Raw genomic sequence first — 17,197 nt, forward strand, 5'->3', positions numbered from 1 at the left:
ATTTGTGGTCCAAAGTGCAAACTACTGCTGCTAACAAGTGAACAGAAGCATTACTGAGTTCAGGAAACAGAACCTGAGACACCATAAAATAAAGCTGTCTTCTCTCAAATGCTGCAGGGATCTGGGCCTAAGAGATTAGAGAAGTGATTAAATGGAAACCACTGACCATAAGAAAAACAAAAGAAATAGTTCGTAAGACAGTTCCCACTCTACTGAATCACAAAATATTTTATTAATTCTAACATCAATTTCATCAGTCCACAGCCCACAGAGACAAAACTTTAAAGGTGCTCACAAAAACATTCTATCTACACGGGTTTAGAAAAACCTTGGAAGAACCTACATATGTATCTCCTACAGGCAGAAACCCTCCCCCCACACCCCAATCATATAAATAGGTATGCCAAAATGGCATGAGCTTATGGGGATTCAAAGAAAAGACTGTACATTTTTTATAGAAAACATGAACAAAGGCAAATAACAAAATACATCCCAAACTAATAAAATAGATGCCAAGACTTCTGAGGGGAAAAAGGTCGACATTTTCATCCTTCTATATATAAACATACATTCATCTGATAAAGAAAGAAATTATTCCTATGAGCTGAAACCCTTCTAATCAGCATTGTAGTGATGTTGGTCAATGACCAGATACATTGCTATACACACACTACTTGTCTGATTGGGTAAGGCAGATCCCACACACCACAGCAGAAACCATCTTGTACTGGTACAGATTAAACCTCACGTATTCAACTGGACTATATGCTTTGACATGGCCAGCTCATCAGAACAGAAGTCCCCAGATGAAATGCAAGTTATACCTGAAAGACAATTCTTTTTGTATTAATACTAGCTGCATATCAATTATTTGCAAAACCATTCTTTAAAATATTATCATTTTTACATGAATCATTTAAACACAATTTAATGAAAGAATTTCTTAGGTTCATTTTCTTTAGTTGTAATTTTGAATTTTTTTTCAAAAGAATTATTGCTAGGTCTGATCTTGCAAGTTTTATGCATGTTAAAAATCCACATAATGTTAAAATGAGTTGTGCAGTCTGGGACACAGACACATAGCTAGGTCCATGTGAATCTAAATAGCTTTTTCCAAAGCATCATCTTTAAATACTATTGCCTTATTTCTTTAAGAAAGATGAGAAAATGCCCATTTTACTCCCAGACCACACTTAAGCATGATTAGAAACTTGTCAAGTGCCATGAGCATCTAAAATTGTCACAGTATTTAAGGTATAGTATTGTCAGGTATGTGCAATCTGTATGCATCTAGATTGTTATTTGTGCAAAACTATGCAACATACTCCGCCTTCATGTGTAAATCCACACTGTCTTCAGTGAGGAGTTTGTGGTAGTCACTGAGGGCAGAATATGGCCTACATTTACCTTCTTTGTATTTAAAAGATGAGAATAACTATTAACTACTATCTGTTAAAAGGCCCAACTGAAGAATGTTTTAGTAGAAAAATAAACATTTTAAGTTATCGGCAGATTAATATTAGTGCAATTATTTTGACTGCCTTACTTCCACACAGTAGATTAAAAAAATACATTGTCACTTGTGAAAAGAACTTAAGACACTTCAGAAGCAGTTATGTAGCTGCCAAATAAAGAGAAAAGGAGCAGATTCTGTAGCACTTTACATAGCTCTCAATGCTTAGTGCCTTCTAATGCTCCAGGAAACAAGATCCAAGGTTTGTAAACTAATTGCAGTTCTTTTCATACAAAAATATATCACTCATATGATTTTCAAAAAGGCTGACTAACTGCTGACCAGAAAGAGCACATTTTTCGTATTCAGCTATATCCTAGACAACATCTGGATCAACTTCGTTCTTTGAAGAACCATTTCTGGTAGTCCGAGTTGGTACACGGTCGTAACAATGGTGCTGGGTTACCGTTGTAAACATTTGACTCGGCTTGTACACACTTCTGGGTTTGTAGGTGAAACAAGGTACTATCCTACAACAGACAGAAAGAAATTTTGCTTTTCAGGTCTTAAAAATTACAGACACATCACTGTGTTTTAAAAATAACAGAAGACTTTTGCCACAAATAAATATCACGCATATCCTTCCAATGAGACCATGCAGTAAAGCCGAAATGCCTAACTTGAGGATCTCTGAACTTTATCAAAAGACCCTGCTTTTAAACTTACATTAACATTGCTTTAGAGGGATACATGTAGTGACATCTCAGCCTGTAAAGTATGTGTTAACTTCATTCACTTTCATTGCCTTTTGTTACTGCATCAGAACATGGGCAGTAAAAACCAAAGCCAAGTACAGGCATTACCCAAATTCAGCAATTTATTGCACATCTTGTAAATAAAAGGTAAATATTGTTCATTAAGTGTAGATGCTGAACATATTTTTAGCAAGAAATTTTCCCCTTTCTTCATAGGGGATATTTTTGGTGGAAAAAGTAAAAATATCTAAGCATGCCCCTTGCCTATGGATGTGTGTGGACTTCACTTGCTTTGCTGGAGGGCAGCACAGCTGTCTCAAATGTGTAAGGTCTGACAGGCCTCCACAGTCAAATTCCCTAACAAACACATTTTTAGGTCTCAGGTCCTCCTGTTACAGTAGTGTCCAAGCACATTTAATCTCCAGTTCACGTCTCTCACTCCAGTCCAGGAGCACTGACAACTAGGATAGTGAGCTGCAGAAAGGCAGTGTTGCCAGCCATGGAGAACTGCCCTGCTCTGAGACCATCCCTTTGGCCTGGGTGACATTCCCACATGCAACCATTTCCAAAGCCTTTAGCAGCTTCAAAAGAAAAATGCCCTGCTTCTGAGCATAACCCTTACTCCTTTGGAAGTCTGCTCCTTCCGTCATCAGGAATACTGTACTTAATTGCATCCTGAGCCACAGCTCCTGATGCCCAGTGGCGTGTTATTGCTCATGGGCTTGCTTAGCTTCTAAATGACTTCCCTGTTTCTGTTGTGATAATTCACATTTTTGAGAGGACTAATCAGTATTTGCCTCACTCATTTTTGACTCGGTGCCCATAAGAACTTAATTCTTGTCAGGCTGCTGGGAAGGCTGGTTAAATCTGTGATTATGCTACATCCATAAGGACAGCTGTCTGATATTACTCTGTGCAAAGCAAAAGAAATGTGGTACTGACGCCTCACCCATCACTTGCCTTGAAAGTTAGGGACTGTTGATTTTGATTTAATGCAGTATAAGAAGAGGAATTGGAGCTGAGCAGTATGTTCAAATCACACACAGGAACAAAGTGATCATGAGGAAGGAAGAAAATTTAAAATAATTCCTAAAGTTTCAGATGCTAAAAGTTAATGGTTAGGAATGCAGTGGAAACAGATGCATTCCAAAACTTTTTTTTCAATTGTTCAGATTTCTCAATTTCAAAATTTCCGTTTTCTCAATTACTTCCTGAAGAGACTGAAGAACTTTCAATATATTCTTATAGATTAATGCATATGACCTTGAGCACTTTTATTAAAAGTCAGCATTTAAAATGACACATCATTTATACAGTCAGCCTTTTAAACATTTTTATTCAGTAATACCACTATGAGCTTCAGTCTGGACTAGATTTAGTGAATGGACAGTAATTTTCACACAGTTTTTTAGAATTTACCCTGCCACTGGTGGTAGTATCTAAGCATGAAATAATCCTGTAGAGTTTGGATGCATTATGCAGACACATTATGTAAATATAACATTTTGATATATTATGTGACCTTTTCCTGTAGCCAAATAATAACACTCCAGAACCTGACCAAGGCCATAATTTTTCATCCATCTTATTTTCTCTCAGGCATTCAGGAACTTCTTTAGAGATTAAAAACTACTAAACACAAGTTTTTCTAAGATCATGTTGTGCTTAATAAATATACCACACTTTTCAGTATTTCCCCCCTTTGGGAGTAGGCTTGAGGGTTTAAAAAGAGAGGTACAGATCTGCTGAGTCCCCACAGCCAGTAAGATGTGTCACGTGTAGGGGCAGGAATAGGGTAGAAGGTATTTTTTGATGATGCATCAAATTACACAACTGCACATTACATTGCAGAAAAGGGAGCACTCCTGGTGCTTGTGGGAAGGGTTACGAGAGAGGGTCTGCAGAGGAGAAGCAGCTGTTCCAAAGCAGGGAAGAGTATAAAGTAAGGGTGGTATGTGAAGTACTGGGGGTATATAGTAATACAAATACTGTGAAATAAAACAAGTCAATGAAAAGAGAGCAGAAGTAGGACAGTTATGAGACTGGTTAGGGAAGGGGTATATTGAGGTCATCAGATCTCGGGAGAAGACAGTAGGGGTGAGATGCAAGAGAGTGTTCCCAGCTCCTTTGAGGTTATCAAGGTTGCTTTCCTTTTTCTCATCTTCCTATTCTTTATGACTGGCATACTCTTTGCCAATGCACTGCTGCTATCCTGGTTCTGTGTTCAGATATTAAAAGCCAAGATAGCATACTTCTCCCAGAGATCTGTGCTAGTGTTGTGGCCTAAGATAAAAAGAAAAAAACTCAACAATTCTCCTTCCACCCACTTCCAAGAAAACCAAACCCAAACTCAATGAGGCACACTTACCTCTCTGAAAACAAACTTCTGGTTTTCAGGAACACTGTGGACATTTTCTTGACACAAGTACATTGTCAAGTAGTCAGTCCCTGAATCGACTGCTGCACAGACTTCTGGTTGTCGGGTATTGTAACGTATTTCATTATGGGATGTGTACTCAAAAAACTACAAACCCAAGGGAAAAAACAAAGGACAGCAGTCATTTCACATGCACACATGAGAGTATTTATGAGGATATATACTAAGATACTATAATTAGGTTCACATATTAAAGTTGGTATTGTGAAGGGAAATTCTGCCAAAAATATTCAAGGATCCTTAACTTCTGCTGTTTGCTTACTGTTTTGAAGAAAATGAATCTTATCACAGCACTGCTTTACTCTGGGAGCACTTCAAGTACATGAAATGCTGAATAAATGTCCTGGAAAACAGGCATTCCAGCATTAAAGAACTCATCAAATTTGACTGTAATATTCTACTCTCACATTCTAGATCACCTATTAGAAATAGAACGGAAAACAGTTTCTGGCCTGATGCTGCACCTTCTTAATTCAGTTGTCACAAAACAATGTTACTCTTAACTAAGGAGTTGCTCACTGCATATTTCAAATGCAGTTTGGTCAGAGTTCATTTCCAGTTACAAAGTACTCAGGATGCACGGTGATAACCACCTTATTCTACAACATTAAAAAAGTTACAGCGGCTTTTAAACATGAACAAAATTTTATAGAAAATTTACTAGCTTTGCTTGTTGTACGATACTCTACAGAGTTAGAATGCTTTAAAACATCTTGGCTTCTGTAGCAATTATGGTTGAAGACTTCCTTAAAATTTTTATATTTATCATGGACACCTGCCAACTTTTGGTCTTTCATTAAAGAGTGGCAGAGTTTGAGAGTTGTTTGTATTTATCATGCCTGTAAATAATTTAGATGACTATAGTGCACAGATGTGTGTTTAGATCTAATTTAGATAATACTCAATAGAGTAGAGGAGAGTTTTATAAACATCAGAAAATTGCTTATTACCAATAGCGCAGTTGCATTAGCAGAAACCAATAAAAGGATGAGGGAGAGAAGGAATCCTTCTTTGTTTTGTTTCGCCCCTGGAGACTGTAAGGCTTTGTGATGGGAGCTGTACCAATTCAGAAATGTATATACTTGACCATACCACAAAAACATCCTTAACAACCAGCAAGGCTAATAACCTTGAAAGAGAAATCGAAAATGGAGTTTCAGTGTAAACAGGACCCTGTGGTTACAAAGTCTGCAGTCATCCATTTCCAGGTGTAAGAGCTCTGATCTAGACTTCTGTGATGAGAGTTGTTTCATGAAATCTTACCCTCCCATTATCACAATCAGGAATTTCTCTGCCACGGTGGCTGTTGCTGCCATACACAGACCAGTGCTGCTCACTGCATCACCCTATAGAGCCTCGTGGCTTTTCTTTTCCAGCAGTAATGCAAATGACAGACCCTCCCAGAATTAACCTGTCTACCACCATTCATTTGCAGTAAGCCACAAAAGGAAGTGACTATTTCAAGAAAGCAACATCAAGTTTGAAGTCTCCCTGCTGACATAACACCCTGGAGACCGTGATTTCCCCTTGAAACCTATTGCTAGAGCCTGTTCCTATGATGTAGGCTGTAATGCCTTTACATTTGCCTTATGCAAAAGAAGTCTCATCATCAAAAAATGTAAATTGTGAGGATATTGGTCCTATTATTAATATTATTATTATTTACCCTAATAGCCAGGGTCTATTCTCTGGCCCTTAGGCTTTATTCCCAGGTTCAGTATCTGATTGGCACATGGAAAGTCTGCCACTTTGGGCACCACAGTGAGCTATAGGGGCATGAAGTTTAATTCTATGGCTTGTGCATAAAGAAAAAGCTTCAGTCCTGCTCACTTGTGTCTGGATGGACACTTTTTTTACAGCTGTCACTTCCACAAGGCCTCGCTTGTTAGGGGATTTATTACATATAATAACTCTTTAACAATTTGTATTCAGTATCAGTGAAAGCCTGTAAGCTGCTTATTGTACCAGATGCATCAAGAGTAGATGGAGCAGCTACTAGATCAGAGCACTTCTTACTACTGATATCTTCCCTGAATGGTTTCTCAAGGACTTGCACCAGATTTTGAAGAGTAAGTAAAATGGTTAATTTCTGGATATCTTTAAGGAATGGGGTTATAGTATACCAAATCTCTCAGCTGCAAATGGGAGTATTGAGAAGGATACTGTCAGTCAGTGTTTTCCCATCCTCTTACCACATCAGGTCAACTTCCTGCCATCATGCATTGGTGCTCTCTGTTCTGCTTCCAAGCCAAACCAAGAAGAGGAAAGGGCTTTATTGCTGTTAAATTTCAAAGCCTTTCATTCTCATCTACTGGGGCAGATACTTCCACAAAACATAAGCACCTTGAGGTGCAAGCACTGAGTAGCCAGTGCCTGTATTTCCTGTCTGTATTTCTGGCCTCTCTTCCATATACAATCAGCTCCTATCACTGCAGTGTTATCCTCACCTTCTTGCTGTAAGGAACCTGCTAATTTTAAGCAACTCTCAGTTAGTTTTGTTACAGCTTACACAAAAATAACTCAAAAGGACTAAAGGGAACCCTCTCAGTTAGGCCAGGGGTTCAAGGAAGTACACCTACAAATCACCAGGGACTTTATTTATCTGAGAGTGGTTCTTATTTACTGAGATTAAAACAGGATCAGATGCTGGACCTTACAAATAACCAAGATCACAGAGCTCTCTCTCCTCTCAGTACAGTGCACACAGATATTCAGGGGTCACTCTAAGTGGAGAATTGCTTCCAGTGAAGAGGATGATCAACCTTGCCATCATCATTTCATCAGCCAACAGCGGTGGATGTACATATGGGAGATTTGACTGGTTTGGTTCTGACACTGTCATCTACCAAGGAATTCATAACACCAGGAGCAGCATTTTAAGAATAACTGTCAAAAGCGTGGTGGGATGGGAAGGAAATGGAGAGAAATGTCCTGTTGGTAGATTTCACAGCTATTTATGAGCCAAAAAAGGGAGGTGCAAGCTCAGCAACTCTGACTTCCATTTCCTATCTCACTTATGCTTCTACATCTTCTCTCATTTTAGCCTCTCTCTGTTCCCCCATCCACAGCTCTTCCTGCTGTCCAATTATTCTCTTGCAACTACCTGACACCCCTACTCATGCCCTCATTTGCACACTGGTATCTCTGCTGTCATGTTCCGTAACCCTGCCCCTTTCCACTAAAATATTCTCCAGTGACTCTGCTTCATTCTCCCTCCCTGTAGCTCCTAACTACTCCTCCCTCTATCACACATGCCCTGTTCATCACCTGTTGTCCAACCTCTGTCCAAAACTACTACTGCCCTCTGTCACCTTGGCCCCTTTTCCCTGGCTCCTGTTAACCCTCTCACGCCTTTTACCCATCTCACTAATCTTGTTTTATCCATTTCCTGTGATTGACCTTCCTTCCTCAGGCTCTGCAGTTCTCTTGAGTCATCTCATATTTTCTTTTATTGGTTTATATTGCAGTCAGGTAGTTTCTCCATTTCTCCTTCCTCCTCCTGCTTGGATGCCAGCAGAGGGAGCGGTTTGCACAGTTCAGAGTATCGGTGCTTTTAGCCTCGTGCCGCAGGTACACAGATGCATTGTACCATCAGCAGAGATGGAAGAGCACTAATATCCAGCGATGTGATATCTTTGCAGTAAATTCAGTTCATCTTTTAGTGCTAGCTAAACAAATGATAACTGTAAAAATGTCATCTCATGACAATTCATCTCTCAATTGTACTTCTCTTTTGCCTTCACCTCTTATCCCATGTCTTTATTTTTCTTGGTGAAAGGGATAAAATTTAAATGAACTTTTTTGGCTCAGAGAAATACAAATATTCAACCTCTCTCCTCTCTGTAATCTGTAATACAAGGAAAAAATAAATGTATAAACACCTTCTGTGTGCTAGCATGTAACCTTATAAATTAAATACTTCTTAATCTATAAAAACAATCAGCTCTTACTTATAAGAAAGTGGCTTAATGGGTTATCTGATTATTAACTTCTCTTGTATATAGGTGTATAGAACTGTGCTTAACTCAGGTATGAAACTGAACTGAGGGAGTAAAATGGGTTGGTGGGGTGGGGCTTAGCATGACTGGCATACATCTGTGAGTATTGACATCCTTTGGCTTTTATGGTGCAAGATTCTCCTTCTGCCTTCCCCTGCATCTTAGCCTCCAGGACAGAAACATTAGGAAAATTAAGACATAAACCAGACATGAACTAATAAATAATAGTAAATAACAGTTCTAATATTTAAGAGAATAAACTTGCTATCAGCAACAAATCTATTTCCTTTTAAGATCTGAAGTACAGTGCTCAGATTGTTGTTCCTTTTCCCTTTCTCATATAAAATGCAATTCATATTAGAAGCTTTCTCCTCAAAACAGACTTGCTTTTCACTCCTTGAGCTTTTATGTCTTCTTTTAAGCAGAATCCAGAACAACAATGGATACGCTGCTTATCTGCCACATTTCTCGTTCTTTTCCAAGCTAGATTTTCCCTTTTTTTTTTTCCTTTTTCCAAACATTCTCAAACAAATGTTTGGATTATTTTCCTTAAAAAAAGACCCAAACAGTTAAGCCATCCAAGCTGTCACAGAGTTATGTACAAGAGGTCTCACAAGACCTCTGATACTCGGCACTGGTGAGACCACACCTCAAGTACTGTGTTTAGTGTAATCTGGGTTAGAAGCCAAAAATCAAGCTCGATAGGCAAGTACACGCCACATGCCACACATCAAACAGCAAACCTCAAGTATGGAAGGTGGTCATGGAAAATCATGCAAAACAGCCATTGTAACTTGGCATACAGTGCCTCACAACACTTTTACGATGGCTTTATGCAGAGAGGGTTATGGGCATCATAACTAACCGCTGCTGCACACAGTGTTTCAATCATCATGGGGAAAAACACCAGCATTTTCAGCTTCAGAAGTTAAAACCAAGAGAGTAAAAATGAAAGTGTTAAATGGATCCCTGCTCTCCACCGTTGTGGAGCCTGAGTCCAGGAGGACATTTCTGGAGAATGTAGTATGGGAGAAGATGCAGTACAAAACTTCTTGCACATTTACACAAGCACCAAGAGGAGGAGACATGATGACAGACCCAGGTGGAACTAGGTGAGGTTTTCAAAGCTGTTAAGGGTCTTGGAGGCATGGACAGACAAAATCTCAGAAGTGTGCTGGTCTGCCCAAGACCAGCTGGAGATGAGTGAACACTGGCCTACAAGCACTATAGCTGCACTGCTGTGCTATTAACCCCTGCTAATGAGCTCTGATGAAAGGCATAATAAAGGTATGCATGAGTTCTCTGGACTTGGTAGACACATCTGCAGAGTGAAGAAAACCTGACCTGAAGATACATCAAAATAAAAAGCGTTTAGTGCAAGAATCAAAATTAGAACTAAGATCACCTTACTGTGGCAACATGTTCCCTCAGCCTTACTGCAATGACTTTACCATACTTTCTTACATTACAATCATTGTGTTAATCAAAATGATAATAAAACAGGAATCTTACCTGATTTTGTCCCATGCCATGACACGGGTACAGTATGACCCTGTGTCCAGTTATTTGATGTTCATTTGTAGGGTTGTAATCAAAACAGAAGTTTTCCATCCCTCTATTCTTCAGCTAAACAAAACAAAAGAATGTTTATAAGTATTAGTCTGAAGTAAGGAAGATATTCTACACTCACTTTACACCCATCCAGCTGGGCTGTGAGATCCATCGCAAAGCTAGTGCAAATTAACAGGAATAGATCAAATGGATCCAATGGTAACATCTCTCAGACTAATGTGAAATTAAGCTGTTGGGACCATCTTGACTTTGGGCATTGAAACAGCCAGGTACCATGGCTTCCCCTAGGAATGACGCTGTGTTCCAGTGTATTTGCAATGGAAGTAGGTAGAAACTACAAAAAACTGTTGAAACCCAACAAGCCAGCAAGTCATGCAGAACAAAATAGTCTGCCAAGTCTTTTTTTCCCCCCCAGGATCTACTTGTTCAAATTTCTTATGAAAAGATGACTACATAGTTCTCTCAGTTTGTCAAATGGGAAACGTTAGAAGGATTTGTTCTCGAAAGGACTCCAGTACCCTCTTGAGGTTGAACAAGCAGACAGATTTTAAGATCAGAAATCATGTAAGCAGACAAAATATATCCCTGGAAAAAGACCTAGATATGATATTAAAAGCTCTTTACTAGTGTTCCTGAGCTTTGACATAAGAGATGTATAACTTTTAAATTTTAAAGTATTAAGTTAGTTGATTTTAAAAACAACAGGCTAATTAGCAAGGATTTGCATTTAAGTATTCAGGAGGTAAAAGTAACTGAAAACAAATTAAACAATGCCTTAACAAGTACTGATTAACCAAATTTGAAATTACACAGAGCAAAATAGGTTCTGTAAACAAGAAGCTGAATGCCCCTGTTGCTGAGTGTAATTATATCACAGACAAAAAGAATAAGCAATGTAAATCTCACAAGAGTTAGTTTAGTAAGGTGTAATTTCACAGTTCTTCCCTAGTCACGATAATTTTATCTTCAGTTCTTAGTGTGGAGAATGAAGGGACACAAAGGAATTGCAGAAGGCTAAAACCAAACAAACAAGACAAACCCTCCAGGACCCAAATCCACCACAGAGCAAACCACACAAGCTGGAAAATTAGATTCTTGTGTTCTACATATGTTTTGCTTTCCCAGCTTCTACTTTCAGTGCCACCCAACGTCTTTTCACTGATTTGTGCCCATTCCCACACTGGACCACTGCAAACCTCCTTGAGCAGTCAAAAGAGGACATTTTGTTTACCTTCCTAATGCAAGGTAAGATTTACACTTAGAAAACCAGGAAAGAGAAGTGTCTTATAGAGATTATTTTTTAAGCTACCGTGGAACTACATAAACCAAACAATAAGGTTCTCATGTTTCTGCCTTCTACAAGAAATGTCAACTTAAAAGTCATAACAACTTAAAACTGGTAACTGTATCTCTAAAAATATGAATCAGTTTCGGTCATTGTCAGTAGCTCTCTTCAGGATCACAGGGTCTCTCATTAGTATGTTTAATAATGTATGACTTTGGCTGACCGTGTCCTGGCTCCAAGGCCAGCAAAGCCCTTATCTGTGGTGCCCTTCCAGGAAACCCAATGCCCCTGCTACCACTCTTTGCCATCAGCCCCTGGCACGTGGTCAAGCATGTGCTCCCCTTTGTGGCTCGGAATTCTAAATAACCTTATTTGAAAATGCCATGCACCATCAGAACTACTGCAGCTCTCCTATGTATGTTACTCAATGCCCAAATACACACAACAAAAGCTGTTTAAAAGCTTATTGAACTTAAGCTTTATTTCAGGTGGTTAAAAAACGAGGCTGTACTCCCAGGATGCTACTCTGGGATGTACATTCTCTCATTGTCTCTTTCATGCACAAATGCTTGTGATACATGCTGACATACTCCTACATATACATGGTCCATATTTTGACCTGGTTCTTTTAGTTCATTTTATCAGACATCAGTAGATGCTGTTTTGTGCCCACACTTTATCAGGAAGCTGAATAGGTATTCAAGACCCAATCTGTGGGAATAATATATTCTAAGCTTTTAAATGACCTGATCTGAAATGACACACAAAGATTTGAAAATCTGCACCATTTATGCAAAAAAATAATAAAATCTGCCCCGTTATAAGGCAGAAAAAATGTATGAGAGAATTTGTGAAATATTTTTCTCTTGTGAAATGAGAATATACAGTTTAAGATCCTTTTACGTGTAACAGCTCTACCAAAACAGTGCTAATCCACTCATTTCTGAAGCTATCTTTTTTCCTATATCTATCATAAAAAAAGTCATGCAATAAGAACAAAATTTTGTCTGTGACTTACCTTAATTCTTTTGCAGAATGCTGCATTAGAGAAACAGAAGCAAGAAAAAATGTTGATCACCTTGCCATTGAAACACATAGTTAAGTTCTAAAACATTCTACCCATGCAGGACTACTCACAGCATCTTTGTACAGCATTTGCCTCCTATTGAAATGTTGCTGGTGTTACTCTACAATGCCATTTAGTCACCAATCTGGAGGCTGGGATAGGTAAAAAACAGCAACTACTGAGATATTCACCTTAGACCTTATCCCTTACTGCTTGGAGAAATTTAAATCTCTTGTTTCCCAATGTCTGGACACTTGCATATAACTACATGATATAGACAGCATTCTATGAATAATTATTAGTTTGGGCTTGTTTTTTTTTAAGATAAAATCCATTGTAAGCAAAGCATCAACAACAGATTTTTGACATGAAAACTTCATTACATTAGTTGATAAATACAGCCAATGGAGCACAGCCAACCTTTCTCTTCATCCACAAAATAGATCAGAATCCTCTTTATTTTACCACAGTGGCAGTGGTGCTGACGTATTAGTGATATGGGCAGATGATACTGTGGAAAGCCAAACAGCTTCACTAGTAATGACCAGACATAAGCTTTTACCACAAAGGTAATCTGAGCAGTTACAGGGAATGATTTCACTGTGTGTATGCTATTTTCATATCACCTGTTAACTTAAGTGCAATGTTGAAATGGCTATATAGCATTGACTAGTAAGCTCCTCTGAAGGAACCAATGATGATTCATTGTGGGACTCACTGCTGGATTCATTTGCTCACCCCAGCAAGTCCACATCTCCCCGGGAGGCTCAAAAACATATAAGCATGTGGTTCAAGCCACGGTGTGTTCACTTGAGTTTACTATCAAACACTTGAATTTCTTTCCACTTCCTTTTAAAAAGTCTTTATCAAGCTTTCAGAGGCTGTACAGCCAACAAAGTAGTGCATATTTTCCTGTGATGGACATCAGATCTCCAGGTCTAGTCAGTCATAATCTTGGGTACCAGTTCAATTTCAAGTGGAAGCTCTACAATTTGGATTATAATGCAGTTTTAGAGGTATACCCTAGAGGAGGCTGTTTTGGAGCCTCTGAGAACTTGGAATCTCAGACATGTTATGTTATCTTTGATAACATAATTTAAGCCAAATAGTTAAGATCTTTTCTTCTGTAAGCTGGTCCATATATCTCATGTGATATTTAAATAATTTATATAATGTGCTCTTTCATGTCACAGCAAAACAAAATTCTTCATGGTTTTAAAATCTTTCTTTCTGATTTTCTCAAGGTTATATCTGGTTTAAATTAAAAGAAAATTATGACTAGGCATTTGGAAATTAATTGAAGATGAGATGGTCTTAGAGGAAAATGTGGAAGGAAGCTGCCAATAGAAAGATTCAAGTTTTTGATCTCCCAATTGATTCAGTCAGTCACAGATGCCTTTATGGTTAGATAGTCTCAACAGACATCTACCAACTTAGTTGTTTCACATTCAGATGGAAGAAATATCAGCTAGAAAGTCTTTGAGAAGAACAAAGAGAAACTTCTCATGTCAGAACATAGTATGGTCTCACAGTCAAGTCAAAAGGATTAGTTCATGTCCCACACAAAGTTCCAAAGCTACTTGAAGCCCAAGGAGAAGTAAGATGATATTTCTCTCATTTCTAGGCCTCAGGCAGTTTGCAGCAATGCAATCATATCTCAGGTGAAAAAATTCAAAATTCAGTATGTTTCATTAAAATTTTAGGCAGCTAACTTTTTAGATGACCAAACTTGGTAAGAATATTTTTATCTACATATCTAGAAAAAAAAATTAGCACAAGGGTGTATTTGTCAGTGCATGGCACTGAATGCTGCTCAATAATTGCTTATTCTATTTCAATAACACATGGCTGACTTATGGGTAATCTTAGATAGATTGTCAACTTCAGTTCAAAAGTGTAAAGATTTTCAAGGCAGGGACAAATCCCCACATGCCTTTGTATTCTCTTTGAAAAATTAAATAACCTCACACTAAGCTGTGCTGTTAACAAAGCTGCCACTTTTAAACATAGTATTTTTGTGAACCAGAAAAGCACTACACAGCTAAGGCAGGAGTAAACACATGATCAATGATTCATTGAAGAGAGCAGATAGAACTCAAAATCCACAAATCAGTTGAATCAGTAGGTGTCATTTTTGCACTCAGTTTCTTAGAGTACAACTGTACTTTAATCACATTTTAAATTCTTCCTCCCCCCAAAAATGGTGTAATCTTATTATGTTCACAACTAGATGACAGCATTTAAGAATTGTTTTTAGAGAAATACATAGAGCACACCTAAATTACACTATAGATACCTCAAGCAGCTCCGAATGAGAACTATTATTTCTAGGTTCTGTCAACATCTTGCTTGAGGATGCCATGTGCAGTCAAATCGTGAAAGAAACTGCACAAATTCCTCCCCCTCCCCAGGAAGTTGAAGCGTTATCACCACCACCAGTCCAGCTTTTCTTTTGGAGGGTGAAGGATGGAGGTGGAGGGAAGATGAAGTTACTTAACTGCTCCTGGAAGGTAAGTCTTATAATATCTTACTGCTTCAGCTGTCCCTGACCTTATGAGTAGCAATCCAGCACAAAACAACAAAAACCAAACTAATGTTATACCATGGTTTGTTCAAGGTACTGGGTAACGGTGGGTAATACCTTTCATGCCAGCAATCACACAGAGATACTACCTCCAGTACAAGCTCCAAGACAAATGTAAGAGCGTGGTAACTCTCCCTGAGGCTCCTAAGGGCTTTGCTGACAACTGACGCACTCCCCTGTGGGAGCTCCCACAGTTCCCCATGGGAAACCAGAGCATTTTCACATTAGGATCTTTTTCATTTAAGAAGTAACAAAGATATTAGGGTAGACTGTGGGGAGACTTGGTTCTTGTATGTTTTGTATGCCCACAGTGATCAGATTTTTTCTGTTCCTGAAGGAGATCCAGCAGAGACTGAGTAACCAAAGGGCAGATGGCAGCAAGACAAGGGTTAGAAGTGCTGCAGCAGTATGGAAACGCAGCTTAGTTGGATCTGCAGAGTGACCAAGCTACCACCAAAAGTACTTCTAAGTCAATGTGGCATTGGTAATCAGGGAGGTATTTGATACATCTTTGCCTGGTGGAAAGGTGTAGTTTTGTCTTCCCAACACGCAGCAGGTATATGGTGATTTTTCAAAAGAAACAGGTTATTTGTTGCATCATCCTCTGCCTTCATCCCTACCAAATGAGATTACAGTAATGTGATATGCATGGAGCTATAGTTTATATTTATTCGTAAGCTGCAAATAGCATAGTAAGCTGTCAAATCTTAAAAAGAGAAGTGGATTCTGATATTGAACCAACCCTTGCTGGTCTAAAGTGACCTCCTGATTAAAAATTAACATGTTGGTTTTGACATACAGAATCCCCTATGACTTGGGAGCACTTAGCACCAGTTGTCTTTCCCATTACCCTAGAGTGTCATAGTTTTCATCAGATAAAATTTGCAAAGATACGTTTCAAAGCACACTCTTTCTCCTTTCAACTCTACAACTAAAAACTAAAACACTCTATACCGTTCTCTTTTTTCACTATGCAAAGTTTAAAGAAATGAAAATGACATCCTTTGCCACGTTTAACAGTCTCAAGATGTCACTTAGAAGGAGAAATTGATGGCAACGTTACCTGATCTACTCTCTCACAGAACTCTTTCATAAACAGCATGCTCTAAAATAAAGATTCTCATAGAAACCATGTTTTAAAGCCTATCAATTCTAACTGAATTCTACTAAAATCTCAAACTGACTTTGGCATAAAAACACATTCACACGGAGTTAGTAGGAGAGCTCAGAGAACTGCAAGGAGGCCCCTTCTCAGCAGCCACATACCATTCCAAAGAAGCCTGGTCTGTCCTCGGGTACGTGAAGTTCTGGATACACGTTCTCCAAGAACCATTTGAAGTCCTTACATTTCAGCTTCTCTCGAAGAAGTCTTCTTTCTGTCACATCTCCATATGGCTCCTGAAAGAAAAAGAAAGAAAAAAGATTAAAAAACCCCCATCCAGAACAGATGCTCTCTTTTAAATTATCTATATACATTATTAGGAACCGTATGCTACAGTGATGAGTAGGACTTCTAGCCAGGAAAAATCACCATGTTTGGGTGCTGGATTTGATTTCATTATCCTTACATTCGTTAAATGTTGACAAAAAAGAATTGGAACTGTGGAAGTAAAACTTTCAAATATTCTAGAAGACATTCTGAGAAAACTCCCTGAATCCACAAGTGAGTAAGCCCTTGAATACAGATTGCTGGAGACCAAGAAGGCGTATTGGAAAATAAGACTTCCTTTAACTGGATAATTGAAAATCTCAAAAGCAGTGAATGAATCTTGAGGATTTTAAATTATGTCACCATCCATTTGCAAACTACCTGTACAGTTTTACACTTAACTGATGAAACCTGTAAAATCTGCTAATGCTTCCTTTGAACTTCATAGTTTTGGAGGGTGAGGAGTATGAAGTCATAAAGCTCCAGAGAAAAGCTTTCATTGTAGGCTTTTTCTCTGTCTATGGATTGGAGCAGAGTTCACATCTTTTCATGTGTGTCTTCAAAAACCTATCTTTATATTGACTAGGGCTTCAGATAGTCAGGCATGAAATAGTGTTC

General features: G+C 38.5%; 1 protein-coding gene across 1 annotated transcript in view; it reads right to left on the bottom strand.

Moving 5' to 3' along the window:
- Window positions 1–207: 207 nt before the first annotated feature.
- Window positions 208–17,197, bottom strand: part of GALNT12 (polypeptide N-acetylgalactosaminyltransferase 12) — a 57,559-nt gene continuing 40,569 nt past the window's right edge. Inside the window, exons 7-10 of the mRNA XM_029958896.1 lie at window positions 16,417–16,548; window positions 10,156–10,269; window positions 4,577–4,732; window positions 208–1,983 (exon numbers count right to left, since the gene is read on the bottom strand). Coding sequence (XP_029814756.1) covers window positions 1,846–1,983; window positions 4,577–4,732; window positions 10,156–10,269; window positions 16,417–16,548 — 540 coding nt within the window. The 3' untranslated portion in view covers window positions 208–1,845. The remainder of the gene's footprint in view (window positions 1,984–4,576; window positions 4,733–10,155; window positions 10,270–16,416; window positions 16,549–17,197) is intronic.

Source organism: Manacus vitellinus, unplaced genomic scaffold, assembly GCF_001715985.3.
Source record: "Manacus vitellinus isolate BGI_N305 unplaced genomic scaffold, ASM171598v3 scaffold_17_pilon, whole genome shotgun sequence".
NCBI lineage: Eukaryota > Metazoa > Chordata > Aves > Passeriformes > Pipridae > Manacus > Manacus vitellinus.